Source organism: Anarhichas minor, unplaced genomic scaffold (assembly GCF_050575085.1).
Source record: "Anarhichas minor isolate MPS153535 unplaced genomic scaffold, ASM5057508v1 ptg000054l, whole genome shotgun sequence".
NCBI lineage: Eukaryota > Metazoa > Chordata > Actinopteri > Perciformes > Anarhichadidae > Anarhichas > Anarhichas minor.
This window is the reverse complement of record NW_027466500.1, coordinates 3140376-3167311: the sequence shown is the minus strand read 5'-3', so window position 1 is coordinate 3167311 and position 26936 is coordinate 3140376. Positions and strand designations below refer to the sequence as shown.

Here is a 26936-nt window from a genome sequence, read left to right as displayed (position 1 = left end):
AACACACCCAACCCCGCTCCATGCCTTCAACCCCCTACCTTCACTCCAGCCCCAGCTCCCAAAGCCCAGGGAAGCAGCAGCCGTGCTGGACGGCCCGGCACCCCGTACCCCTTCAGCCCGTCCCGGGTCTCTTTGAAGTGGCTTCAGGACAGAGGGGTCAGCCTCGCCCCGGAGACCCGCATAGAGGTAAGGACAGCTGCGGCCAGACAGACCCTGTGCAGGGGATACGTATACGCACAAGAACAGGCACACATGCACACACGAGACAGGACAGAGCAGCTGCAGCCACGGTGTCGAAGGTGTGCTGTACAGCAGGACAGCTTGGGAGCCAGTATGGTCCAGCACGGCTCTGCTCTGTTCTGGGTCACCTATTTTGCACCCAAGTGTGAAATCTAGTCAGCGGAGTACCAGATGACCAGATAAAATGTATATATATATATATATATATATATATATTTATATCTTTAACGCAACCTCCAACCTATAAACTATAAAAAAAAGTTGCTGTTTTATGTTATTGTTGTTTCAGAGTGTAGAATAAATCTGTCTTTGATTCATTTTACCTTACAAACTGAATATTTCGCTGTCATGCAATCACATGATAGTGAAGCAAGATTATGTAAAATCAGAATGATTTAATTGACTGAAACCATCACCACTTACATCACCGTTACACTGAAACTTTATCCTGATAATAATTACAAATTCCTGCTCATATTTCGTTACTATGGCAAAATATTCAGACGATCTACCACTCTAACATCTCAGTTAGAGTGGCCCCAATTTAAGATGCTGTAAAGTGCAGCGGCTGGACAAAATAAAAGCACAGCATAGTGCAATCTGTGTCAACGAATTGAACATTAGAGCTACACTACACTTCAATAGTAGTGTTGAAAGGGTATCATTTACTACAGGCTATTGTGTTTGATGCACCACAATGTAAATTTTCCCCTGTTGTTCCCCATTATATGATAATAGCTTAGACATAAATATATCACTGTGGGGAAGAGAGAAGATGAGGTTAGTTTTGTGAATTAGACCTTGACGCATTGGTTTTCAAGTGAACTTGCAGTTTGTCTGTGCATGTGTTGGTTTGCTAGCCTGTTAATGTGCCTTTATCCGCAAATATGTTCACATACTCACATACAGTGTGTGTGCACCTGTGTGTATGTGGATACCTTTCGCTCAACTGCAGACAGGTTGCACTCCCCCCAAAAACTCCCTGTTCCCCGACCCTCCATCACACAGAACACACACTCGTATTGTCCTCCACTCACACACATGCCTCTACCCCCAGGTTGGAGCGCTCTGGTTTCTCAGGTTGCTCTGCAGCTGCTCTGCCCTAAAATGAAGGGCTTGAGGCCAGAGGAGTGGAAACAGATTTTGATTAAGTTTACAAAAGTAGCTATAATACTGCAATAAACTCTGCGTTAAGCTGATAATCTGCAATCTACAATCAATGTTCTCCATCAAAAACCCAAAGTACTTGTATATTACCGAAAGGCAGTGATATATAGCAATAGACCAATGCTAGTGCCTTTAAACAAACACACGCTATTAGCTGTGTTTGATTGTTTGTGTCCCAAATAAACAACTTTCTTTCAAAAACTGCATATTTGTTGAAACTTGCACTTCATTGTAATCTCTATCCCATGCTTAATATTACATACAAACGTAAAATGTAGACTGCATTTAATAAATATCCATCTGAAAGCGTCACATCTCTTTCCATCCCTTTTCTTGAAGTACTTTTCATCTTTGGAAGGCAGATTTATTCTTTTTTTGTCTGAGGTTGTTTGCTGTAAAACTGTAAAAACAACTGTGAAATATTTTCCACTGAATCGCTATTGTTTGGAACTTTTATGTTTCTCTGCTGATTTATGCTGATTTAAAGCTCCTATTGACCAATTTTCATTTCCTAATCATGAAAACACTTCAGTCAATTGCGTCAGACCCAGATATTGTTTTTTAAAACATTGTTAATTCTTAAGGTTGAAAGTAAGTATTGACTGCAACATTCTGATAACATTCATTGTTGATAAAGATTTCACAGTTCATAAAAACAACTAATCTTTAAAATAAGTATACAAAATTACTTCTGAAGCCCCCACTGGCCCGAGCACATGGTCGTGTGCAACGCCTGAGTCGGGAAGTCGTATATTCAAATGTGAAGGCAGAATTATTTACGAGTGAGCGTAAAGGCAATTATGTGATTGACCTCTGCTTAGCGGAAGCTGCAGCAGTAATGTAGGAGTCATTTTGCACCATGGTGATAAAAAGAGAGAGCTGAGCCACAAAGCGAAGGCTCGTCATCTACTGCTCATGTTTGTTCTGACGCTTCCTAACGTCATAAGAAGTGATGGGAAGAATGCAGAAGAGTGCAGTTTGCAGGCTGAGGTTACATTTGTTTAAGATAAGATAAGATAAGACAATCCTTTATTAGTCCCGCAGTGGGGACATTTACAACAGGGACAAACAGAGAAGGGCTGTGTTGTATTCTTGTCTATGTGTTATTGTCAGCTATGTGTGAATATTAGGTATGAGGGTCTCAGCCGTTGAAGACAGATGTTACCTGCATGAGACAGTGGGAGCAGCCAAACCCCCCCCATCCTTCCATCAGTGACGTAAACATCTCCAGGCTCTGGACTGTGTGACATGAACACTCATATGAATCCTCTGTTTCTGACTCACTCTCTCACACACACACACACACACACACACACACACACACACACACACACACACACACACACACACACACACTTCCTCTCTCACTGCTCTTCCAGCTGCATGCTGGAGTTCCACTGGGTGCCATCAGTGTAGATTCTGCTCAGTGGTTGAGTCAATGAAGCAGTGGGAGGATGGCAGTCAGAGAGGACGGGGAGAACTTTGATCTGTTTTTGTTCCAGAGGAGGGCTGATGCCACTGCTGAGGTGTGACCTTGACATATGGCTGAACACATTACAAAATGTATTAGAAACAATAAGTTCTCTCAAGCTACATTCACAATATATGAACTTTGAAATCCTATTTTCTTTATTTACTTCCTTTAATAAGCAAAAGGCTTGTTTATAAAGACATTGTTTTCTGCCTAAGTTTGAACCAGTTAGATCTTTAGGCAGAGCTCAGAGGCAGAAGGTGAACCAACACGCATGCATCATTCAGTATTTAGCAATATTGAAATCAAAACCTGATGACAGTTGTGGGGTTTTCTTTCAATCAAATCTGATCAAACCACACCCACACAGTCCAGATGAAGCAAATTCAAATTCTTAAATAATAACTTGATATGTTTCGCCAAACTCTTAATATTTTTTGTTTCTGTTTTTGTTTCATGCGATCATCTAAATGTTTTAATGCACAACATTGGTGGGAACAGAGAAGTCATCATACAGTGCATTGTGTACAGTAGAGTATGGATCCACTTTACAGAACACGACAGGAAAGAATTAGACAGTGCTGTCCTGTCTTGCCCAAACCTATACCACAGATTGGACAAAATAGGACAGCAGGAAAGTTAGGAAAGTATAGATTAGGATGAGACATGAATAGGACAGGACAGGGAAGGATAGGACAGGACAGGATAGGGCAGGATAGGACAGAACAGGACAGGACGGAACAGGATAGGACAGGACAGGACAGGATAGGATAGGACAGAACAGGACAGGACGGAACAGGATAGGACAGGACAGGATAGGATAGGACAGGACGGAACAGGACAGGATAGGATAGGACAGGACGGAACAGGATGGGACATGACAGGATAGGATTGGATTGGACAGGACAGGATAGGATAGAATGGGACAAACAGGATAGGATAGGATAGTACAGGACAGGAAAGGACAGGACAGGACAGGACAGGATAGGATAGGATAGAATGAGACAAACACGATAGGATAGGACAGGACAGGACGGAACAGGATGGGACAGGACAGGACGGAACAGGATGGGACATGACAGGAAAGGATTGGATTGGAAAGGACTGGATAGTATAGGACAGGATAGGATGGACAGGTCAGGACAGGATAGAATGGGACATACAGGATAGGATAGGATAGGAGAGAACAGGATGGGACATGACAGGATAGGATTGGATTGGACCAATAAGGTAAGAAAAGACAGGAAAGGATTGGATGGGACAAAATGACAGAACTGGACATAACAAATAGTGAAGGATAGAACAAGGAAAACAGGATTGGACAGAACATGAGCTAGGGCAAATAAAAGACAGGATAGGACTGCACAAATAAGGTGGGGTTGGACGGGATAGAATAAAAAATAACAGCTGAAACCCTAAAACATCAGTACCAGATGGACCTGTGACAGACACGACTAAATGTCCCACCACTCCAAACAACCCCATGTCCCTCACATCCTCCCTGCATGTGTACAGCTGTGTGCAGGAACCATTCCAGGCCACTAGGGATAGCTGCATTAGTTGTAGTTCTACTGAGGGCTCCAGCTGTTAGTCTAATAGTCATCCTCTCTCCGTTTCTCTCTGAGGCGCTGGCTTATGAAGGAAACACATCTGGATGAGGCAAATTCTGTGTGTCTTAGTTATTTATAGAACATCTGGAACAGCGCAGTGGACATTGGTCCCCCAAGAGCACAGCAGGGCTGAAGTTGGTTTTAGGAAATATTGTGGTATTTGTTAAATATATTTCAAGCAGGCCAGAAAGATTCTCTCCAGAGGGGGTACAGGAAGGATACATGTTGCTATCTCTCCTTGTGTGTGTGAGTTTCAGAGGAGGTTAGGTTGTTCACAGCACATCTGTCAACATCTGGGTGCACAGACTGTGTTTGGCTTTCCAACAACTGGGTGAGATAAACACCAAAAACACACACAGTTTGAGTACAGCCAGAGGATAGAGCAGAGGTAGCCCCCCCCCCCACACACACACACACACACAGACACACGCACACACTTCCAAAGCCTCTGATGGCCCCCGAGGGCCCCCAGTTTCGAATCCTGCCACTTCCTATTTCTGGTCTGCGCCTCCTTTACTTCCTTTGTAAGTCTCTGTCTCTATTTGTCTTCACACACACACACACACACACACACACACACACACACACACACACACACACACACACGCACACACTTGCTCACAGAGACACATTAACACTTTATGTGTAAATGTGATTTTCCCCAGGCTATACGCTCCTTGGGGAGGCACAGGAGGAGACGTCTTCTCCTTCTCAGAACAAACTGCAGTGTAACATCTGTGTGCAGGAAGAGAGAGACAGATGTGAGAAAAGATGTCTGTCAAGGGAGATGTCTCTCAGTCATGTTTTTTTCTCACCAATTTGCATTTCCCAAATGTGTCGTATGCCGCGTTTGATAGAAAGTTGTCAGTGCAGACTAGACGTGGAGTTGCTACGACCAATTCACAGCTACTTAGTTAAATGTCTTTTGTTTTCTTGTCCTTATATCCATAATTGTTTTGCCCTTTTAAACTAGCTTAGTCAAAGCCAGTATCAGTAACATCTGACGCCTATCAGCCATAAACATTTAACCCCTGTGAAATGATTTGTAAATCAAATCTGTTTTGACAGGGTGTATAGGAAATTAGTTTGTTGACAAAAAGCTTTTGGATCACTAAAGCATAAATACTGACATATGACCGAGGTAATTCACGTGAGAAAAAGATTATTCTGATGTCCTGTTTTTCATCACAGGTTTAGGAGATAATATCCCATCCCCAAAAACATCCAGACAAATACTGCATCATTACCTCATGTCCAGTTGTTGTTGTTTATTCGGTCAGTCTGATGGCTGGCTGGAGGTCCCACACAGGGGAGGGCTGCACCATGTTGCCCCAGTGGCAACTCACCATATGGGGGGGAGCGGACGTTCTCTAAGCCCTGTGGAAGTCCACGCACATGCATCTCACAAACAGAGCTAAAGCGCCCTGGCAGATGCCACCTCTGTGGTTACCATAGTAAACACGCACACACACACACACTCACACACACACACACACAGCCAAATCTGCCCCAACATAACAGCTACACGTCCAGATGATCAAGCTAATTGAGTCCGACTGTTTGATGGTGAATGAACATGTTGTGTTTTTGTTTCTAAACTGCTCTCCTGTTTACAAAAGGAATATGTTGGAGGGATGTTGGCTCTCTGTGACTTTTAGAGCTCACAGAAAGGACAGAGAGGACATTGTGATGTCATATTCTTTCATTTTAATGTCTGTCTGGTTACTTTAGTAAACAAAGGCACACTAACACCGTGGTATTGGTGGTCGATAGCCTTGACTTACTTGTCAAGTTTGTGACAGTAAGTGTATGTGTGTGTCCACAGTTCCTCTCAGCATTTTAGCATCTTTCACCTCATTGTTTTGGGCCACACCTTCGCTGTCTTGGTTCACTCTCCCCGTTCTCATCAGTGACATGCTCAGCCGCAGCAGGCAGCTGTTTTCAGCAAAAAGAGCCACAAAACCCCCCTGTACGCTACCTGCTTAAACAGACAGACAAAGTTAGTAACTATAGCCGGTGAGCATCGCAGCTAAATGAGTTGGTGGGGTGAATATTGGACTTGGAAATTATAATGTTGCTCCATGTGTGCTGGATATTTAATCAATTGTGCATGTTTGTCTTATCAGCTTCATAAGGAGATGATCTCTTAATGTTGTGTTCACAGATTGTTGAAGATAAATTAATTAATGCAGATTTAAGCATACTTGTGGGGTGGCGTGTTTTAGCCGTTTGCAGCACTTAGAATTTGCATATACATAAAGATGAGTGTGATATAATACAAGTTGGAGCTTATATTTGTAGATCTTGAAAAAAACATTTCTATCAGTTAATTGATTTGTAATCACCAAAGTTAGTGAGTGGAACATGCCTAGCACAATGGTCAAGTTGAACTTTTTAACTTGAATCTTTATTGGATTTTGAAAGCATACATGCTTCTTTTAGGTCAAGTTGAACTTAATTACAATTGTCATGTAAACATGAAATTTGACCTTGTAAAACGCCTGGGAGCCATTCTGAGTTAACTGTCTCGCTCAAGGGCCCTTCGACATGCAGACAGTAAATACGTCAAAAAGTTTTTCCTTTTTTCCTTGATTCATTTGTTGAAAACCTGCATGACGATTGTGTTTCCTGTCCAGTTTGACGTCTTTTCAGTGATGCTGCTATGTTCCCAGAACCCAGAAATTGACAAAGATAATTTATTATTATCGATAGGAATGATGGAGAAGATAATAACAAGAATAAAACACCTAGATTGCAAAGCACCTAAATTATACTTTAACATTACCCACACACACAATTTCCAAAGCATGTCATAAGTGATAGATACATTTCCTACCTTACTAGTTACAGTTTATAAGTTTATAACTTGAAGACAACTTGAAACTTACTTGACACAGGTCATTCATCAAAGTGGCATTTAGTCTGATTTATTTATTATAGTTTCTCTATGATCTCTGTGAGGAGGCTTATAGTATCAATCACATCAAAAGACTCTCTCTACCTCATCCGGTTCTCTTTTCACACCTCTGTCTCTTACTTCCCCTCTTTTTTTCTTTCATAGTGTCTCTCTTTTTCTCATCTGCTAAACATTTTTTGTTACAATTTACTATTCCTGAATAATGAGAGAGTGGCTCCCTCCATTTAGCCTGAGGCTTACAGAACTAACATCTGGGCTGTTTGGCAGGCTGGCCACCATTGGCCTTGTTGGAAAGCCTCTTCAATGCTGCTCCAGATGCAGGCAAGGGAGGCCCAGCGCACACAGATGGAGAAACACACACACACACACACACACACACACACACACAATGCGCACTGCCATACATGCATATGCACACTCACACTGCACACATGAGAGAGGATGTGCATTCGTGCACGCAGATGCAAGCACAAATACAGATGTGGGAAGAGTAAGATACAGTAAGCTGCAAACAAACAAATATGCACACAAATCCAATCTCATACCCAGATGGAGACAGAGCGGCAGCTGATGTGGTGGGCAGAGCCGGCGCATTGTTGGCACAGGTAACATGTTCTCAACAGCTGGCGCAGGTTAGGCATTCCTGGGAATTGGAGCCACAAGGCAAATGTTCCCGCTGGCTCGGGGGCTGGCGATGTGGCAGGCAGGCTGGCAGGCTGGCAGACTCTTTCCGTAAAATGGATGAATACAGGAGAAAAAAGACACATGGATACTGACAGAGGTACAAAAGTACTGTATTGCATGGGTATATTTATAGCGAGCATCCTTATGTGCACGTGTACGGCACCATGTTCATGGAGATGCTCGGTTACAAACAAAGACACATACAAATTATTTGATTTTTTCCCAAGAAACTTTAACTTTGTACGTATCATTCACTTGCTTTATTCTGAGTTTATCTTTGCGTGTGTGAGTGTGTGTGTGTGTGTGTGTGTGTGTGTTGTGCATGTTTTGTTTTGGTCTCTGTGTGGAAGTGTATTAGCCTTTTCACTGCCTGGGGGCTCATTTCCTGCTGCAGCTGTTGGCTAGTTCCTCTGACATCTGGACTGAAGAGAGACAGACAAGCAGGCAGACAGTCAGAACAACACAGAGGCTACAGTGGCACTTTTCATTTCAACATGATCTCTGAGATCTCTCAGTAAAGATGTGAGGAGATCACTCCGCTGTTTGTGCCCTCTTGGCCTGGACTCGGCTGTTCTGCATCTGCAGTATTTATTTAAAGCTCTGTCCATGTTGGTGTTTCCCACTCCCTCTCTCTCCCTCTCTCTCTCTCCCTCTCTCTCTCATTGTTTGAACGTGTATTCTGCTTGGACAGATCGAGCAGCTGCAGCAAACCCGACCATATATCTGGCTTCTGGAGGTCTGGTTATTGTTATGTGTTCTAACAGGACAACAAATCATCAAGGAAGTCCTTGTATGAAAGAGATGTGAAACATTTCAGTCTGTAGGCGGTTTCAGTAGCCATGTTCCACTGTTTGCTATGACAGCGTTTGGGGTATTTCTGTAGAAAAAAGAACAATTATTATGATATTTCACCTATAGAGGTGAAATACCATAAGACACTCCCCCCAAAAAAACACTTTAATGGGGAGAAATAAAAGGGTTGAAACCGGAGAGCAACAGAGGAGGGATCCCTCTCCCAGGATGGACAGAAGTGTAATACAGTATATGTCATGTGTACAGAATGAACAGCATAATAGAGCTACAACACATTCAATGCATATGACATCAATTATTCATATACTGAGAGTAGTAAGCAGAATAATGATGTAAAAATGATGACTACTAACAATAACAGCAGCAGTGGATATAGCAGAATAATAATGATAATAAAAGAAGTAATGGTATCGGTTATAGTAATAGAAATGCACACATCCATATATATATATATATATATATATATATATATATAAATAAATAAATAAAACCATGGACATAAACGATGGAGCCCCCAATACACTGCTAGCAGTGTGAATATATATACTGTATATTATTTAGTATTTTTATATGCATGCATGTTCTTTATTTGCAATTAATCAATTAGTGTTTTATTTTTAGCCACGCGGTGTGTCTGTGGGGCGCTCCATCATTTAGGTCCAGACTGATATATCTCACCAACTGTCTGATGGATTGTCATGAAATTGTATTCATACATTCATGGTCCACAGAGGCTGAAGCCCACTGACTTTGATGAACCCTCGACTTTTACTCTGGCACCACCAGCTGGTCAAAGGTTCCGCTATTCCATCTTGACATCTACTCGATGGATTACCGTGAAATTTGGTGCAGACATTCAAGATGAATTGTAAAGACTTTGGTGATCATCTGTCTTCTCCTCTAGCGCCATCATCAGATTACATTTTACTTCAGAACAACTACAGGACTATTGACACATCCATCTTGCTGAGCTCTGCTTTGTTTGTGCTTAATTAGCAAATAAGCTAACACGCTAAACAAAGACGGTAAACATGGTAAATATTATACCTGCTAAACAACATGTTCGTATTGTCATTGTGAGCATGTAAGCATTCACCTCACAACGGCATGACTGTGTGTCTATTACGTGTTTTTGTGTTTTAAAAAAATTATTTATTTTATGGTGTTTATACAAAATGAAAGAATGAAATGAAAAAAGCTGTCAGACTGTGGTGGGCTGCTGAGTCACAAACCTGATGTGGGTTCCTCAAAATAAGAAGTACTTTAAATATGGAGCTGCATTAACATTAACTGAGTCACATGCAACAGTGCATTGTGGTGTGACGATCAAGGCCAAATGTGTTGCTTCTTCATGGTCTCAAACGCAGCAGTTTGTTTTTGCGAACACAACAAATTAGATTTTGTTTGAAATGTATTGAATATAATACAAAAGCTAAATTATTTGGAAGGGAAAAGCCCTGAAATGTCCAGCAGGGGTGTTTGTCTGTGACAGGACGGCTGGCCAGATGTAGAGTCCCCTCACCACTCCAGTCCACCCCCGCCACACACACACACACACCTTCTCTCAGCTCAGCGACGGGGACGGCCGGCTGCTGTTGGCTTGGAGGCGCCATTAACCAATTTAGCTTCCAGATGTCCATCATACAGCCACAGCCAAAGCTGCATAGCTCTCTCTGAGCTTCACACACACGGGTGCGAACACCCCCCCCCCCCACACACACACACACACACACACTGATGCTGGGACACAAACAGATACATATAGAACGGCTGAGTCTTCCGATGTACAAAAGTCTCACTCACTTTAACACATCACACACATACACAGCAGAGCCGACTGCACTAGTGCGGCTCTCCTTGTGTGTGTGTGTATTTGTGAGTGTGATATTTGATTGACAAGTACAGATCCTGATAAAACTGAGACTCGCTTTTTGATCATTTCTAAAATGATCCTCCACCGTCTGGAGATAAGTAAGTTAAATACACAGTTGTTTCTCCTGATGTCTAGTTCCCCATGAGACATAATGAACAGACACACACACACACACACATGCATAAGGATGTGTGCTCGCATACACACGTGCATGTCTAGAAAGGCAAGCATGCACACAAACCGCACATGTAAACTGGAACGTGCACTTACACATATTCACTTTCCTCAAATGGACAGATGCTGCACCTCTAGAGGCACAGAGACCCAGCAGCTGTTCCCCAGCCAGTCAGATGAACTACCATTGGTACTTCATGAATATTTTACACTCAGTCAAAATGGCTGAATTCCAGACTCCTTCAACTGCAGCCACACTGGTCCAGATGATCAGATCATTAAACTATATTGACCGACTTCCTCCCACCGTCAGCTGAAAAAAAAAAAAAACTTTGCTGCATATTTCTTAGAGGTTCTGTCTTAGACAAAAAGTTTGTGTTGAGTGTCTGAAAGGAGGAGTTAACTTAGGGGGCATTGTGTTTGTAGTTTGAGTTTGAGTGTAGTGTGTTCCTTTGTGTTTTTAAGGGTGTTAAAGGGTGTTTAAGGATGTTCTTCTCTTTGAATCTCTCTCGATGGAACACAGTTTGTGTGAAATATGCTAAATCTAGCAGAGAACTGTGAAGGCGTTGCTCGGCTTTTCTTTGTGAAAGCTGCGGTGTAGGTGGACCAGGTCAGGTCGTTGCTGGGAGTACACGTTGCAGAAGACCTGACCTGGTCCACCAACGCCGCAGCTGTGTGACAATAAATTCAACTTGATTTTGAATCTTGAACATCCTGCAGAGAAACTCCAGTTTGATGTCGCAAATTTGACATTTGACTCATGAAATCAAATCGTGACAGTGCAAAAAACCCGGCCCTCCATATGAGTATTTATCTGCCGTTCCGTTGACGCAACCAAAATGAGACAGGCCTGCTTGTTGCCATGTGCTATTACCTAAACATCTCCACATTATAACTGTACTCACATTATAAACATACAATATGTATATATATCTTCCAAGCTGATAGACTTTTCTTCCTCATCTTCCTCTTTCTCACAGTGGCTGCTTGGTCCAGGCGTAGTCAGGGTGTTTGGATCTATAATTTGATGTCTGGGATGCAGAGAGGAAAAAGAGCAGCCAACTGTACTATTAGAGATTGCTTCAATCTTTCTATCTCTCTGTGTCTGACTCAGAGGATGGATTGATCTCATCGCTCTATAGAGCTGAGAGTCAAACATCTGTCTGCCTCCCTCCCCTCCCTCTTCCTCTGTCAGCCAGCCAGTGTCTCCCAGATCGTCTCCCCTCTTGCTTGCCTCTATTACGGGCATGATGAGGGCAGCTGTGGGACATGCTGTGGAGGATTGGGAGGCTCTTGGATGGATGGTCAGATGGTCTCAGTGTCCCTCAAACCACCAGGACAAAACAGGAGAATTTGGCCAACAAATGGAACCACCATCCTAAAAAAGTCCTAATCCTAGATTTCACCTCTTCTTATTTCAGAGTTTTGTGTCAAAATTGTTCCTCTAATTCAACAACAAACTGACTTTATGTTCTGTGCTCAAATAAGTGAGTCAAACTAAAAAATGTTTACCAGACACGCATATTTATCTCTTCTTCATTCAGAGCAACATACAATTAGTGCAAATGAGCTTAAACACAATCTTCAAATTGTCCAGTATATTAAAGGCCACATGGAACAATATTACTGTGTCCATGAAAAGGCACATACATGGCATACATGAAAAGAGACTGTTGTGTATTTAAAATGTTACATTAAATGTGTTTTCAATAAAGAAATCCTGCATACAGCACTCTGAGACACCATTAATGCTGCATTTCTTTACTGAGAAAAATAAGGCTCATCATCAGAATCCCTTTTGCTTACAAACAGCTGTCTGTGTTAAACACCTTTGAATATAAAAAGCCGTTGACAAGTGAAATATAATTAATTCTGGCAAGGCAAGGCAGAGTCTGTGAAGCGTATACAGTCGTAATGTCTCAGGGATGGCCAGAGGTTTTTCTCTGAATCACTTCTTCTGCCAGAGTCGAAAGAATGCTTTTTCTTTGCTTCAGACAAAGAAACAAACCTGCACTCAGGACTATCCGCTTCAGGGGGACTGAAATAAAAAGATGAATAATGGTGTCATGCATTTTTCTTTGAAAAAGGCATCAAGAATACAGTGAAGCGACACGACAAACAAGTAAATTGTGGCACAAAAGGCAGCGACTGTAAATCTGTTTTTTCTTTACTTTCATTTATATGATTACACATAATTCATTTTTTTCTGTTTCGGAGTATTGTTTGATTAAATACCCCGTACATAACTACTGTTTAATATTTTCATTGCATGCATTATTAATTTTCCTCTATGTGCTTTGGCAGCATATCTTTTAATCAAAATGTCATGCCAACAAAGCTTCAGTGAACTGAATAGAATAGAGAGAGAATTCGAGTGTAAAATATGGGATCTACAGCGACCTCCAGAGGTGGGAAGTAGAAAGAAAGTTAAATAAAATGCTGTATTTACACTGAAACAACACACAAACTACCCGAGCACTGTCTGAAATATGTGCAGTATAATTATTATTTAAAGGAAACAAAAGATTAATACAACAGGTTGAGGATCTGAGGAAGGTCTGACTGATTACCTTTAAATAAATGAGACTATTTGTGGATGTGCGCTTTTACAATTTCTCTCAGTTTTTAAGTCGAAAAAGAGAACTAAACCTTCACACAAACGTGTTGTCTTTTGCTGTGGACGTACATACAAGCTCTGCTTTGCATATTGGGCTTTTTATGTATTTTACTTCCTTCTGCTTTGTCTTTAGTTTTCAGTTTAGGGACGATGAAATGGTGGTACAGATAATTTCAAACATCAGGCTGGCTGTGCTTATTTGGCGCACAGACACAGACACAGACACAGACAAAGACACACTCACACACACACGCGGCTATATTCTGGCATCTGTCAGTGGCAAAACAATATGTGGATCAGAGAGGGGAACACAAGAGCGGTGGAAGAAGACGTTTCGAAAATTGCAGAGGAATCTCTGGAGGCATTCACACACACACACACACACACACACACACACACACACACACACAGACACAGACACATACGTACAAGATTTCAATGCATTCAAGGCTATCTGAGGAGCATCTTTCTCTTTACAGCACCGTCTATACATAGGAGCTACAAAAGAGACCGTCTGACAGCGAGGCGTGTCTTCCATACAAGCTGATAAAACATTACTCTAAAATGAAGCTTGATGTTTAATGAAATCTGCAATTACCTTAAGACTGGTTGGACTACTTTACATGTATTGCTTGAATTAGCGAATACTTTTGAAAGTCTGTCTCTAAATCCACTCTTCTGTCGGCCTCATGTTCTACGGCTCCTGCCCGTGGGCCCAGTTGTATTAGCCCGCAAGAACAAGGGGCTCATTGTGATGCTCGGGTAACGTGGACGCTCAAATTGACAGACACATAACAGGGTCATCATTCATTTGCATTTTGAACAAGTCCTTCAGCTATGACACCGGATCGTGTGAATCATTACCACACAGGGCTGCAGTTCATCCAGCCATCTATTAGTAACGCCAATTAGTTTACTGGGACAGGTTTAGGGGAGGCGGACTCACTCAGGCAACTAGAGCTGCCCAAACTTTTTCATGTCAAGGCTCCCAGGACAGACGTTTGATTAAGGTTTTTGTCTCAGTGACCCACATTTTAAAAGGAGTTTAAAAATTAAAAATGTTAGATATGATTTTACAGCAGCAGAGTGAAACCTCTTAATGTTAAAGTGTCATAAACATTTATTTGGTCTAATCATAGCATGACTACCGCCCCTACAAATGATCAGATTTATTTTCAATCTAAGCTGGTTACGACACAATTAACTGGTTGTTCATTGTGTTTCCGGGGCCTCTTTTAAGTCCCCTGGGTGTACCTTGGTTTGAGCACTTGAAATTCTAATTGTAATTGTGAGACAGGTTCACGGGGTCCTACATTTGCTTTTCTCTTCTCTTGGATGTCATGCAGAAAACGTACAACTCGTATGTCTCCGGCTCTGCAGCGCTTCATGCTGCCGTTCTTCATAAAACAGGTATTAAAAAAAAAAATCTAACCTCAGGCAGATATGTGAGAAAAATACAATCTCACATAAGGCTGTATATAAACTGCAGGGTCCCATGTTGAAGACCACTGCAGTGCAAAACAAGAATATGTGTTGTTTTTCTCAGTGAAGATACAGATCCAGTCCAGTAGTAGTTGCAACAACCTGTTCATTCAGGTTGGTTTATTGTAAACTGAAACGTACAGGTTAAACAGGCCTTGCCACGTGGAGAGATGTCATTTCTTCAGCAAGGCACAGGAATGTTGGGGGCGATACTGGGACGTCTAACCTGTTGTAATCATCAGAGTATTAATTTACAGAAGACAATCTGAAGATTCGTTTGGGAGATTTTTAAGATGTTTCTGTCAAATCGCTTTTAATGTGCAATAAATCAAATGAGCACATCTCTGCCTCTATTTTCACAAAAACAAACCTGCCTTGTGCGGCTTTATTTTCCACAACATCCGCAGTGTTTGTCACTGAGGGGTTTTCCTGCATAGAGCAAAGACTGACAATCTGACAGCACATCACAAACTGAAGGCAGCCATGCATGTAAACCGTAATAAATGCTGTCTGTTTGACGGCCACTATCAAGACACAGTGAGAGAAAAAGGAGGTAATCCTCAGCACATCTATAATGTGTTTTAATGCAACTGAATGCCATAAGTCAAATACCATAAACGGTGAGTGTAATAGCAAAACTAATATTGTACTGGAGGGCTGCATCAAACAATTATTTAACTATAGATTAATCTGTAGATTATTTTTCCAATCAATTAATGAAATGTTTAGTCAATAAAATGTAAATACCCATCACATGAGCTCAAGTTTAGCTCTTCAAAACATTTAAGATGTTCAGTTAAAAGTGACACAAAAAAGGGAAAAAGAAACAAATCCTATTTAAGAAGTTGGCAACAGAGAATGGTTGACATCTCTACTTTATAAACCAATTAAATGATTAACCGATTATCAAAACTGTCGTGGTATTCAGTGATAGACTAATCAGTTATTTGACTAATTGTGTCAGTACTAGTGTACTGCAAATGTAAGTGAAAGTACTGAGTTCAAATGTTACTTAAGTTAAGTACAAAAGTATTAACATCAAAATATAGCATACTTTAATCTCTCTCCAACAAAAAAACAACCCATAAGAACCAAAAGTAAAATGATGTGTTGAGTAAAAAGTACAATATTTGCCCCTAACATAAAGTGGCATTACTCAAGGCTAAAGTACAGTACTTCAGTAGTAGTATAGTAGTAGTATAGCAGTTACTTTCCACCACTGCAAACAGTTGTTAGCTCTGGAAGTGGTTCACCTGTTTTGCCAGCTACATAGTCTAACAAAAAGCTGTTATTATTTCAACAATGCAATACAATAAGCATTTCCCCCTCCTGTCAAGGTGCTGCACCTGCTCACATCAGCTCCGCCTCCAGTCCCCCCCCCCCCCCCCCCCCCGCTCCGACTTAACTACAGTACCCAGGCCGCACCGCGCCGCTCTCCACTCTCCGCTGCGCCAGTCCGCCTCACTCGCAGAACCAGTTGGTTTGGCCCAGCTGCTTCTTCTTCTTCTTCTTCTTCTTCTGTGTGCTGCTGCTGTTGCCTGGTGTCAACCTACGCCGACGAGAGAAGAAGACATATCCCTCCCTCTCCTCTGTTTTTTGAGGGCCGCTTTCCAATTTGCTTTCACTCGCCTCCTCGCCGGCACCATTGGCTTCCGTGCCGTGCCAGTCAACTCGCCTCCTTTTTCCTTCCCAGCCCCCGAGTTCAGCAGCAACAAGCTCGGAAACATCTGTCCGCCGCAGAGTGCTAGACTCCCCGTCTCCTCCGCCTGCACGCCTCGGCAGCCTGTTATGGAAATTAGTCCAAAGTCAATCTAGTTTTGTCTCCGAAAAGGAAAAGAAGAAGAAGAAAGGAGGATTTGACGGAGGAAGACGTTGGACCGTGTTGTCTGTAAGTGCTGCCTCTTAACACCGGAGTCCGATTAAAGGAGGCTCATGAGAGCGAGGGAGGGTTAAAAGTAGCTAAACCTTCCTTAGCATTACTGTGTCGTCTCCTCGCGCACTACTACTCGCTGTGTTAGCTCTCGCTCCTCGCTGTTTTAGCCGTTGTTGTCATAGCACCGGGGCCTTCCGAACAGCTGTAAATGTATCAATATTGTAGCCGCTTGGCTTTACTTTTGTTAGCCACGTTCGGTAGCTACAGCTAGCTGCTGGGTCAGTGTGTGTGTGTGTGTGTTTGGTGTGTCTTCTGCTCAGAAATGTGTTGTTGTTTAGTTTGTTGTTCTTTTTTTTTTGTTGGTGCTAATTTCCTCGACGGATAAAGTCATCGCCGTGGTTGACTTCTTTTTTTCTTTTTTTTTTAGGGGCTGCTTCTAAATGAAGTTAAGAAGCTGTATTATTGTAATTTAGAACAAACTTATTCATCACAGTGTAGACTTGTGTGTGTCAAAGTGTTGGATATAACACTGTCACGGTATTTAAGAAAGAGAACAATGTGTCGGAAGTAAAAACATAAATGGAAATCATGCATCAGTTAGTGTGCAGCGACACACTGTAATTATAGATGCTGACTGAAACTCCAGTGGTGAAGTTAATTAAAGTTTAACTCGTGTGATTTAATGTCTGAACACTTTGAAAGCAGAGCCCAATTTCTTTTACATAAGCTTATTAAAGATTGTAGAACTTGGAGTCGACCAAATGTTTACACCGTTAAACCTATTTTATGTTTTTTTTTGTAGGTGAATTTAAAAGAAAAGTGAACTTATATTTGTAAGTGTTTGTAATTAACTTACAAAGAAACATAGTATTATTTATCAGGACATTAATGTGCGTACATGCGTCGATATTGTAATAAAATCCACCGGTATGCTGGACTAGTCCGTTAAACTTGATTAACGGGTTTATTTTGAGAATCGGGAAACAAAGTAAAAATAAGAAAAGAAACCGAGTTTTGTGGCTGGACATTCACACGCTCCATATATACACATATATACATGCACACTTTCACTAAAGCGAAAGTGAAATAAAAGGCTGTTGTAATAAGTTTCTCCACGGGCCATTAAAGGCTTGTAGACCTTTTGTTTCGGGACTTGCACTCATCAGGTTCTTTCTTTATGACTTGTTCTCATTGTTTCATTTCTGTTCCTGTCAGTTGTCCGAAGGGTCCGAGCAGGGGGAGAGGGGGGGGTAGCTGGATGGATGAATGAATGAGTGAATACAAGACTAGGCAGCGGCGCTGAACCGTAAAGAAGTGGAAAACAATATCAGCTGCGTGCGTCTGTCAGTTGCAAATGTGCTGTGTTGGCCTTTGTTTATGGTTATTGGACATGTGGAGGAAGACAGGGGCATTTAAACACGAGGAAGAGCTTTTTACTCAGAACCTCTGTATTAAAAAAAAACATCAACTTTCCCATTATTCCTGTTAGTTTTTGATAGCAGTTGTGGTTGCACGATTTGATGAGCGACAACTCTTTTCTGTTTTCCAAAAATCAGCACTGCATTTAGTAGACCCGTGTGTGTGTTTTTTCCCAGAGAGAGAGAGAGAGAGAGAGAGAAAAAAAGGGGGAGAAAGAGAGACAAAGTTGCATGGTGTTGGTGTTGGTAGAATGAAAGAGGAGTCTGGTGGCAGGAGTGTAGAGGAGGCAGCATATGGCTGTAGAAAGAGCACAGCTGGAGGTAGCATCTCCATCTGAGGATGATGTCAGAGCAGCTGACAGGCTGCCATCCACCCCACCACCTCCTCCTCCTCCATCCCTCCACCGCCTCCACCCCTCCCCAGTCCTTTATTGTGAGTCTCAGCGGCAGCCTGGGAGAGTTAGTGCTCTGTGTGTGTGTGTGCTGTGTATGTGTGTGTGTGTATGTGTGTTTGTGGCTGCTGATCAGCGCCAGTTAGGAGGAGGAGGAGGAGGAGGAGGAGGGAGGTGGTATCTCGTTCCCCCTCCAACATCTCCTCCACTTTGCATCTGTCCCTCGCAGTTTGAACAGCGTGTTTTTTTTTTTTGCCTGCCTGCCTCCCTCTTCTTCTTCTTCTTCTTCTCTCCTCTTCTACCCACTCATTGATTCCGAGAGAGCAAGCAACGAAGAGACAGAGCAAGAGAGAGAGAGAAAGAGATACACAGCCATTCCCAGCCAGAGAGCCCAGCTATTCTGCTACAGTGGAGTTAATCAAGTTGATGCATACTGCTGCAGGTATCGTCTTGTGTGTGTGTGTGTGTGTGTGTGTGTGTGTGAGGCAAAGTGAATAGAGTAGGACAGTCCGGGGTAGTTATTCTGTTTTGTTGTGAGGATCTCTGGTGTGTCAACCCAGTGTGAGCGCTGTGTGAAGCTGCTGGTGAGTAGTAAACTGGTGTTGGTGCTGCCGGTCTGAGGTGTAACTATCTGCTGTGTTTTAAGTTTGTAGTCCTGAGAGCTGCATTTAAAACTCTTTTTGCATTTAGTTTGCTATTTGTGGTGCAAAGCGTCTTTTTGTTCAGACGCTCCTGAATTGAAAGCAAAGTTACAACTGAAAAAACATTATTTTAAAAAGAAGTATTGGATCTGTTTTATTTTTTTAAATGTATGTGATAATAGTAAAACAAAAAGTGAAATAATAATTATAATTGATGCTTTTTTTGACATTTTAATAATAAAAAAAAAGATATTATAATTTTTTTAGATTAGTGTAATTAAAGCAAAGAAAATTCAACTATTTTTTTAGTTGATAAAAGAACAAAAATGTCATTTAAAATGAGCTGCTATTTAATCCTAATCATTTTATCAGATTATTTATTTTTTTCTTCTTTCAGTTAAATCTATAACTCTGTAAAATTACTTGAAAGCATGTGCTGCCTTTTCCCCCTCCTGTCGGCTGGAGTAGAGGAGACTAATTTAGAAGTTGCAGATTTGAGCTGCCTGAATTGGCTAGACAGCTGTAATCGCACTCCCTCCTAGTCTTAATCTCTTTATCTGGCTAGCAGCTGCCATATGGCCCCCGTCAGCTGGATCAGATGTGGGTAAGCCTCCCTCCCCGGCCGTCCCAGCCTCTCTCTCTCCCTCACCCTCTCCCTCCCTGCCCCTCCGTGTGTGTCTCTGTCAGACCCCTGCCTGAGCTCACTGGCCGGGCCGGGCGGCGGGCTGCTGCCCTCCTGAGCCTCCACCACCACCGTCTTTATTTTTAGCCATCTTTAAGGATTAGGATTGATGCTGTGACGAGCAGGGCACTTAAAGTGATTGTATTGTAAATCTTCTCTTCTGGGTGGTGGTGGTGGGTGGGGGGGGGGGGGGCAGTTTCTACTATGGGGCGGATGTGCGGGGCTTTTTTTTTTTCCTTGTAAGATTCAGATGGGAAGGAGTGTGTGAGTGACGGATGGTGTGTGGAAGGAGGAGGCAGCGGTCCGAGGGGTTTGGCCGGACAGAGGGAGGGGGGGGGTGTATGAGGTGGGAGGTGGTACACCCTTGTCCCCGTAAACCCCCTCATTTAAAGCAGTCTGAACGAGCCAGAGGGCGAACACACACACTCACTCACGCGGTGACATTCTTGGTTTAGCTTCATTCAAATGAGGTGATTTAGCTGCTTTGGTTAACACCGTGTAGAGCGGGACCGATGTCTTTTCTCAGACAGGACAAATCGACTTGGTTAACAGGTGGGACTTAATGATTTTACAGATCTCAGTCTCGTTATCGCCTTCTGTCATCCCAGATTTAGTTGCTCATTTATTTTATCAACTAGATACATTTTACCAACTCTCTTTTTTTGTTTTGAGGAGCATTGCTGCAAGTTTTCATTTTTTCCGTCTTACACCTAAAGCCGCTGCTCGCAGGTTAAACGGGGGACAAGCTGTTTTGTTTTCTATTGGCCAGTTTTCCTGCTCGACTTAGCCTGTGGAGGTGGTTGGTAGGTAGGCTGGTACTAAGTGTGTGTGTGTGTGCGTGAGGACAGTGTGTGCAGCTGAAAGCCGGTTACCTAAAAGGGCTGTGCCAGGCCAGGCCAAAGTGGGTTAATAAAAATAACCAGCGTAGGAGCAGCGACAATCCAGGAGTGCAGGCAGAGGAGTTAGAGAGAAACGGAGAGAGCGGAGAGACGTAGAGTAGAAGAAGCTGTCGCTGCTGGTTTACCTGAGATTAAGTCTGTCTGTGGGTACTGAATCAGTGATTATTCTTTAATTGCTGTTGTCCTTTTTAATTGTAATTCTCATCAGTCTTTCCCCCTTTTGTTTTCATTTATTGTAGATAATTATAGAAATATCATCAACATTTGGCATCGTTTACAACTATCTGCGTGTGGTTTTTAAAATTTAAACAGAAATATTTGTGTTGATGCTGCTTAGTGAGTAAGAAATATCATGGCTGTGCATAGGTTAATATCTAGTATTCATAAAATATACAAACGCATTCTAAATATACGTGGTATATTTGCGTTTTTTGTTGTATTTTAATTGACTTTTTATGTGATAAATGTTTTTGTGTTAATGTTTGCATTGTTATAACAAAAACCTAAATGGTGATGAGAAGAGTGTCATGATCTCTTAACTTTCATTTGATCTTCTCACATAATTCATTTAAAAATGATAATAAGTTTGTCGCCTTGCTTTTATTATTTAACGTGTTTGTCTTCACATCTAAATTGTCTTTTGTAGGTTTTACTTCTCTGTTTACATTTCGTGGTTCCTCTTTTACTTGTGTGTTTATCTTCACTGAACAAACAAATGTTTTATTTAAAATAGAACAACCCAGTTACAATCTGGCAGAGCTTCTTTAAAAGCCCGCGTTAGGTGTAAATGTCATGTCTGCCATCACAGATCTTGTTCAGGTGTGTCTAACTTTGCCTCTGCCTCTGTGTCTCTGTAGGTTATGAGGACGGCAAGATGGAGTTCCCAGACCACAGCAGACATTTACTCCAGTGTCTGAGCGAGCAGCGGCATCAGGGCTTCCTGTGTGACTCCACGGTGCTGGTGGGCGATGCCCAGTTTCGGGCCCACCGTGCCGTGTTGGCCTCCTGCAGCATGTACTTTCACCTCTTCTACAAGGACCAGCTGGACAAGAGAGACGTGGTGCACCTCAACAACGACATTGTCACGGCCCCGGCCTTTTCCCTGCTCCTGGAGTTCATGTACGAGGGCAAGCTGCAGTTCCAGGACCTTCCCGTGGAGGACGTGCTGGCAGCGGCCAGCTACTTGCACATGTATGACATTGTCAAGGTGTGTAAGAAGCGTTTGAAGCAGAAGGGCACGCCGGAGGCCGACAGCACGCGCAGAGAAGAGGACGGCGGGACAAGCTGCTCCGATAAGGCCGACAGTCTATCAGATGGCTCCACAGGCCGGCCCGCTACCGCAGACCTGCTGCACAGCGATGAAGAGGAGGAGGGGAAGGCCGAGGGAAGACAACTGTGGCTGAGGCTGCCGTCTGCAGACAGACCAGGGACTCCGGCCGTGGCTAGAACCAGCCCAGGGAACAGCGAGGCGGAGATGCCGGGTGGGGAAGGTCCAGCGGAGGGAGGAAAGCTGCTCTCCCCGGCCGGCAGCCCCACCAGCTCCACCGGGTCCCTCTCGCAGAGGTCCCATCGCTCCGTGAGCTCTCGCGGAGGGCCCAGGGGCAGGAGGGTGTCGAACGACGCTACCGACTGCGTCCTGGACCTGTCGGTCAAGCCAACCGCCGGCAGCAACCACAGTAACCACCACCAGTCCTATTTCAGCGGAGCGGCCACACCGGACAGCCTCCAGAGCCCGTTGGCGGTGAGGGTGAAGGTGGAGAGGGGCGTGGCTTCAGATGAGGACGAGGAACTGGGAGGTGGTGAGTACGACATGGAGCACAGCGGCATCACCAAGGCGACGGTTCCCAGCGTCAACGGGGGCCTGACCCACCACAGGGTCGGAGGGCCCCTGTCGGCCCAGCGGAGGCTCGGCCTGGAGGCGCACCTGTCCGCTCTGCGAGAGGCCTCTCTGGCCTCGGAGCTGGAGCGGGAGGACAAGCCTTCGGCCACGGCGGACGACGAGGACATCCTGGGGGGCGACAACGGGCGCGCCCAGGCCGAGGTGGCAGGCATGGATAGCTCCCTGTTGCCCTACGTCTCCAACATGCTGTCGGCTCAACACACCCAGATCTTCATGTGCCCGCTGTGCAACAAGGTGTTCCCGTCGCCGCACATCCTCCAGCTTCACCTCAGCTCCCACTTCAGGGAGCAGGAGGGCATCCGCTCCAAGCCCGCCGGAGACGTCAACGTGCCCACCTGCACCATCTGCAGCAAGACCTTCTCCTGCATGTACACGCTGAAGCGCCACGAGCGGACACACTCCGGCGAGAAACCCTACACCTGCACCACCTGCGGCAAGAGCTTCCAATACTCGCACAACCTCAGCCGCCACGCAGTGGTGCACACGCGCGAGAAGCCGCACGCTTGCAAGTGGTGCGAGCGGCGCTTCACGCAGTCCGGGGACCTCTACCGACACATCCGCAAGTTCCATTGCGAACTGGTCAACTCGCTGTCAGTGAAGAGCGAACCGCTGGCGCTGCCCAATGTCAGGGATTGGGCGATCGAGGACAGCTCCCAGGAACTGTGGAAGTAGAAAACAGACTGCTGTGTTTGACGGAGGGGAAGAGAGCGGAGAGTGAAAGAAGGGCAGTGAGGCATGGGGGGGGGGGAGGAGGCGGCATAAGTTTGATATTTGGGGTTCAAGTGAGTCATGTTCTTGTGTGTCGCAAAATCTCATTCAATTGCACTTTAATAGCACATGAAAATGTTACTACTGAGTTTTTTTTTTTTTTGTTGTTGCTGTTTGGGGTAATTTCGTTGTATTCTATTTTATTCTGAACGCTTTTATTTTTCTTTGGCATAAGTTCTGTTTGGTGGTTTTGATTGCGTCTGACGGACGTGGGTCCCAGTGAGAATGTCTCGCCTTCTTGAAGAGTTTTCACTCTTGTTTGTGTTTTCATCTCAGACACGTCACTCTGACGCTGGCCAGCGTCTCGGTCCCAGTTCCACAGACAGCAAAACAACCGGTGCAGGAGTTCAGGTCGAACACACTGAAGTGAAAAAAAAAAAGCATTACAATACACTAAACGGGTACTGTGATCACCTCACACACACAAGTTTGAAGAAGTGTGTGTGTGTGCGTGTGTGTGTGTGTGTGTGTGTGTGTGTGTGTGTGTGTGTGTGTGTGTGTGTGATACTGCACTACTCTGGCAAAAATTTCACCTGATGTGCGTGAGTGTGTGCGAGTGTGTTTTTGTGTGTGTTTTATTTCATTTCCGACTGGCGTAGAGGTGTCGTTGGCGAAGCGCTCCCCGCTTCCCTTGTTAAGCTCTTTGGTGTTGTGTGTTCAGGGTCAAGCTGACTGACTGACAGACTAACTGATGGCACTCATGCAATGCACAGCCTCCTTTTTTTCACTTCCAATCGATTTGAAGTATTTTCTAAAAATGAAAAAGACCTTTACAAATTATTATAATAATTATTATTGTTATGAATAGATTTCTTTCTTAAATCTAGCTGGCAGTCTTTAAAGCATCTCTTGTTGAAAAGGTATTTAATTTAAGGTTGTTGTATATTGTTCTGCTTTAGTTTTAGAACTTAAATCTCTTTAATTTTATTTTATTTTTTAATTAATGATTAATATTATTATTTTTTTTATTACTTTTTTTGTAATGGGACCTGCTGTTGTTGCATGACGTCCAAACCTGTATATTTTAAAATAAAAAATGTGAATTTGCTGTATTACTGTACACATTGTAATTGATCAAATATTTGACAACAGGCTTTCCTTTTCTTTTCTTTGTGAATACTACTCCAGGGTGCGGTCTGTTGAAAAACTGAATATTATTCTCACGACTATGGAAAAAAAATGCATGAACATTTGATTTTGTCTTAAACCTTTTAAGTTGTGTTTTTTTTCATCGGGGGGGGGGGGGGAGGGGTGTTAACACTTTTGACAGTGAAAAGTTTTTTTTTTTCTACTCGTCGTAGATCTGTCGCTGGGCTCCTAGAAGAATGTTTCCGAATGTGTTTCCGTCGGATGTTGAAGCGATACGATGAAGCATTTTATGCCTGTGTGTGTGTGTGTGTGTGCGCACTGATCTCTCTGCTGTGTGTGTTTGTGAGCGTGTGGCTCGGTTACCACCAGTCAATTTAACCTAACTGAAGATCTACGTCCACCCAGCACTTCCTCCTCCGGCTCCTCCTCAGGCGTTCAATTTTCTCCACCGCTGTGTGTTTGTTTTCCACCCCTCTCTCTCTCTCTCTCATGCTCTCCGTCCTCTCCGGCTCTAGACGTGGTGAAGCCATTTTCTTAATTATTTCTGCTCATTGGGCACTTACTTCAGGTCTGTTGAGTGCAGTTATGTGGCTCTGACTTTGCCAAAGCGTGAAGAATAACGGGGAGAGAGAAAAAGGAAAAGGCTGAATATGAGCTGTCCTGCTGAAAGTTGAAGGGTCCGATATCTTTGTCACGAGCTGAGCGGTGCCGTGCTGATTCAGTACAATAACACACATCAGACGCAGTGGTGTGAATGTGATAAGACGTGTGTGTGTGTGTGTTTTCTCCTCCTAAAACATAACCCTTACTTTGAGATCGATGGGAAAGAATTGGCATGCCTGAATGCACCTTTTTAAGCTAAAAGACATGAAATCAGATTTTTTGCTGAAAAGATGCCTTTATAAAAAAAAAAAAAGAACATTTCTGACGCTATGGAAGTATTTGATACTGTAGAGCATTAGGAAATAGTTGTTAAACTCTTGCATAAATTCATGGAATTTATTGAATTTATCAAAAAATGATGTCTTATTATATTTTGATCATGTGATTGGAAAACTCATTTTTGTATGTGAATGTTGTGTTTGGGTTGGGGGCAACGTCAGTTTATTTCCTTTTTTTGTTTAAACCGCTGTATCTCTCATTTTTTATTTTATTAGAATTTCAAAGTAATGGTCAAGCGTTTATACAATCCAAAAACATTTGACACAGATACTGAAAGGTGAACGCTCCACATTTCCCCTCACTCAGTGTGTTTATACGTGTGTGTGTGTGTGTGTGTGTGTGTGTGTGTGTGTGTGCGTGTGCGCACGCCCCCATTGATGTGCATGTGGTGGGGGGGGTGGTTGTATGTGTTGCCCTGTCATCTGGTGGCACCTACAGGCATTTGCCAAGGCAACAGTGTGGGTGCCATTGCGGCAGTTTGCACCGCATCGTCTCATTTTCTTCTTGAAACGTTATTTCTTCACTGGCAGCGTCTCTCTGCATATGGGCTCACTCCATCCTGCTGTTGTTTTCATCATTACTGCTGTTTCTTTTTTGTTCTGTTCCTCTGGTTGTACTTGACCGCCTTAAACTGCTGTAGTCCGGGCTGTTATATTTAATTTAATTTTTAAAGTGTGAGCGTGGGGTGGAGTCGTGGGAGCGATGTCAACCGCCCAAGACGCTGTGAAGTAACCACCCTGACGAAACATCTCCATCTTTTGCTGTGCTTACTTGAAAACAAAAGGGGGGGGGGGGTTAACGCAAGGTATAAAAATGAAATGTTCAAATGTCATAGACAGTTTATGGAAAGACAGATGGGACAGACTGAGTCTGTTTTGAAAAAGGACAATCACTGTCTGGGGAAAAAAAACAAGCAGATTTTGATTCAGATATATTTGCTCCCTCTTGAGATTAACATTTTTATTTGCTTTTATTTTATGTTCTTTTTTTCAGATTTAGTCATTTTTAGCTTTGACAATCATAGTTGGGTTGATTATTTTTTATTTTTTTCTCAAGGGGAGTAAATTCTAATTGTGTTTAGTTTTGTAATTTTTTGGTGTGCTGTTGTTGACATTTTTAAATTGTGTGCAAACTGCAATAAATTATAAGAATCTTGAAATTCAACCTTTGTGTGAAGCTGTTTTTTTTTTTTTTGTTTGTTTTTTTTCTTCTCTGGAAATAAAACCAGTCATGACTCGTCTTTATATCATAATGTGTCATTTTACCAACAATATCTCCGCCTCA

At 43.1% G+C, this 26936-nt stretch overlaps 1 protein-coding gene and 2 long non-coding RNA genes across 7 annotated transcripts; 1 reads left to right on the top strand and 2 right to left on the bottom strand.

Annotated features, from left to right (window-relative positions):
- Window positions 1–4373: 4373 nt before the first annotated feature.
- LOC142931786 (uncharacterized) lies at window positions 4374–6660 on the bottom strand. 3 transcript variants are annotated; one of them, XR_012947408.1, is made up of 4 exons: window positions 5736–6660; window positions 5111–5223; window positions 4711–4815; window positions 4374–4617 (listed from the first exon to the last, which is right to left on the bottom strand). It is a non-coding gene; the product is annotated as an uncharacterized LOC142931786 (long non-coding RNA). The 3 variants fall into 3 exon arrangements; XR_012947409.1 differs by having other exon boundaries at window positions 4711–5223; window positions 5736–5865; window positions 6342–6660; XR_012947407.1 differs by having other exon boundaries at window positions 4711–5223.
- Window positions 6661–6729: 69 nt separating this feature from the next.
- Window positions 6730–18163, bottom strand: LOC142931830 (uncharacterized). Its single transcript, XR_012947416.1, has 5 exons — window positions 16463–18163; window positions 11855–11980; window positions 11046–11262; window positions 7951–8511; window positions 6730–7828 (listed from the first exon to the last, which is right to left on the bottom strand). It is a non-coding gene; the product is annotated as an uncharacterized LOC142931830 (long non-coding RNA).
- Window positions 16475–26816, top strand: zbtb18 (zinc finger and BTB domain containing 18). Of its 3 annotated transcripts, XM_076075947.1 has the most exons (3): window positions 16475–16936; window positions 19054–19173; window positions 21811–26816. In XM_076075947.1, exons 2-3 carry the CDS (start codon window positions 19158–19160, stop codon window positions 23523–23525), a joined length of 1731 nt encoding a protein of 576 aa, XP_075932062.1. In that variant the 5' UTR covers window positions 16475–16936; window positions 19054–19157; the 3' UTR covers window positions 23526–26816. The 3 variants fall into 3 exon arrangements, with proteins under 3 accessions (XP_075932062.1, XP_075932063.1, XP_075932064.1); XM_076075948.1 differs by lacking the exon at window positions 19054–19173 and having other exon boundaries at window positions 16476–16936; XM_076075949.1 differs by lacking the exons at window positions 16475–16936; window positions 19054–19173 and adding an exon at window positions 20552–20606.
- Window positions 26817–26936: the final 120 nt, after the last annotated feature.

Coding starts and splice junctions, on each gene's coding strand:
- zbtb18 (XM_076075949.1), top strand. CDS start 20,567: ATGTCTTTTCTCAGACAGGACAAATCGACTTGGTTAACAG. Junction 20,607..21,810: donor CAAATCGACTTGGTTAACAG/GTGGGACTTAAT, acceptor GTGTCTCTGTAG/GTTATGAGGACGGCAAGATG.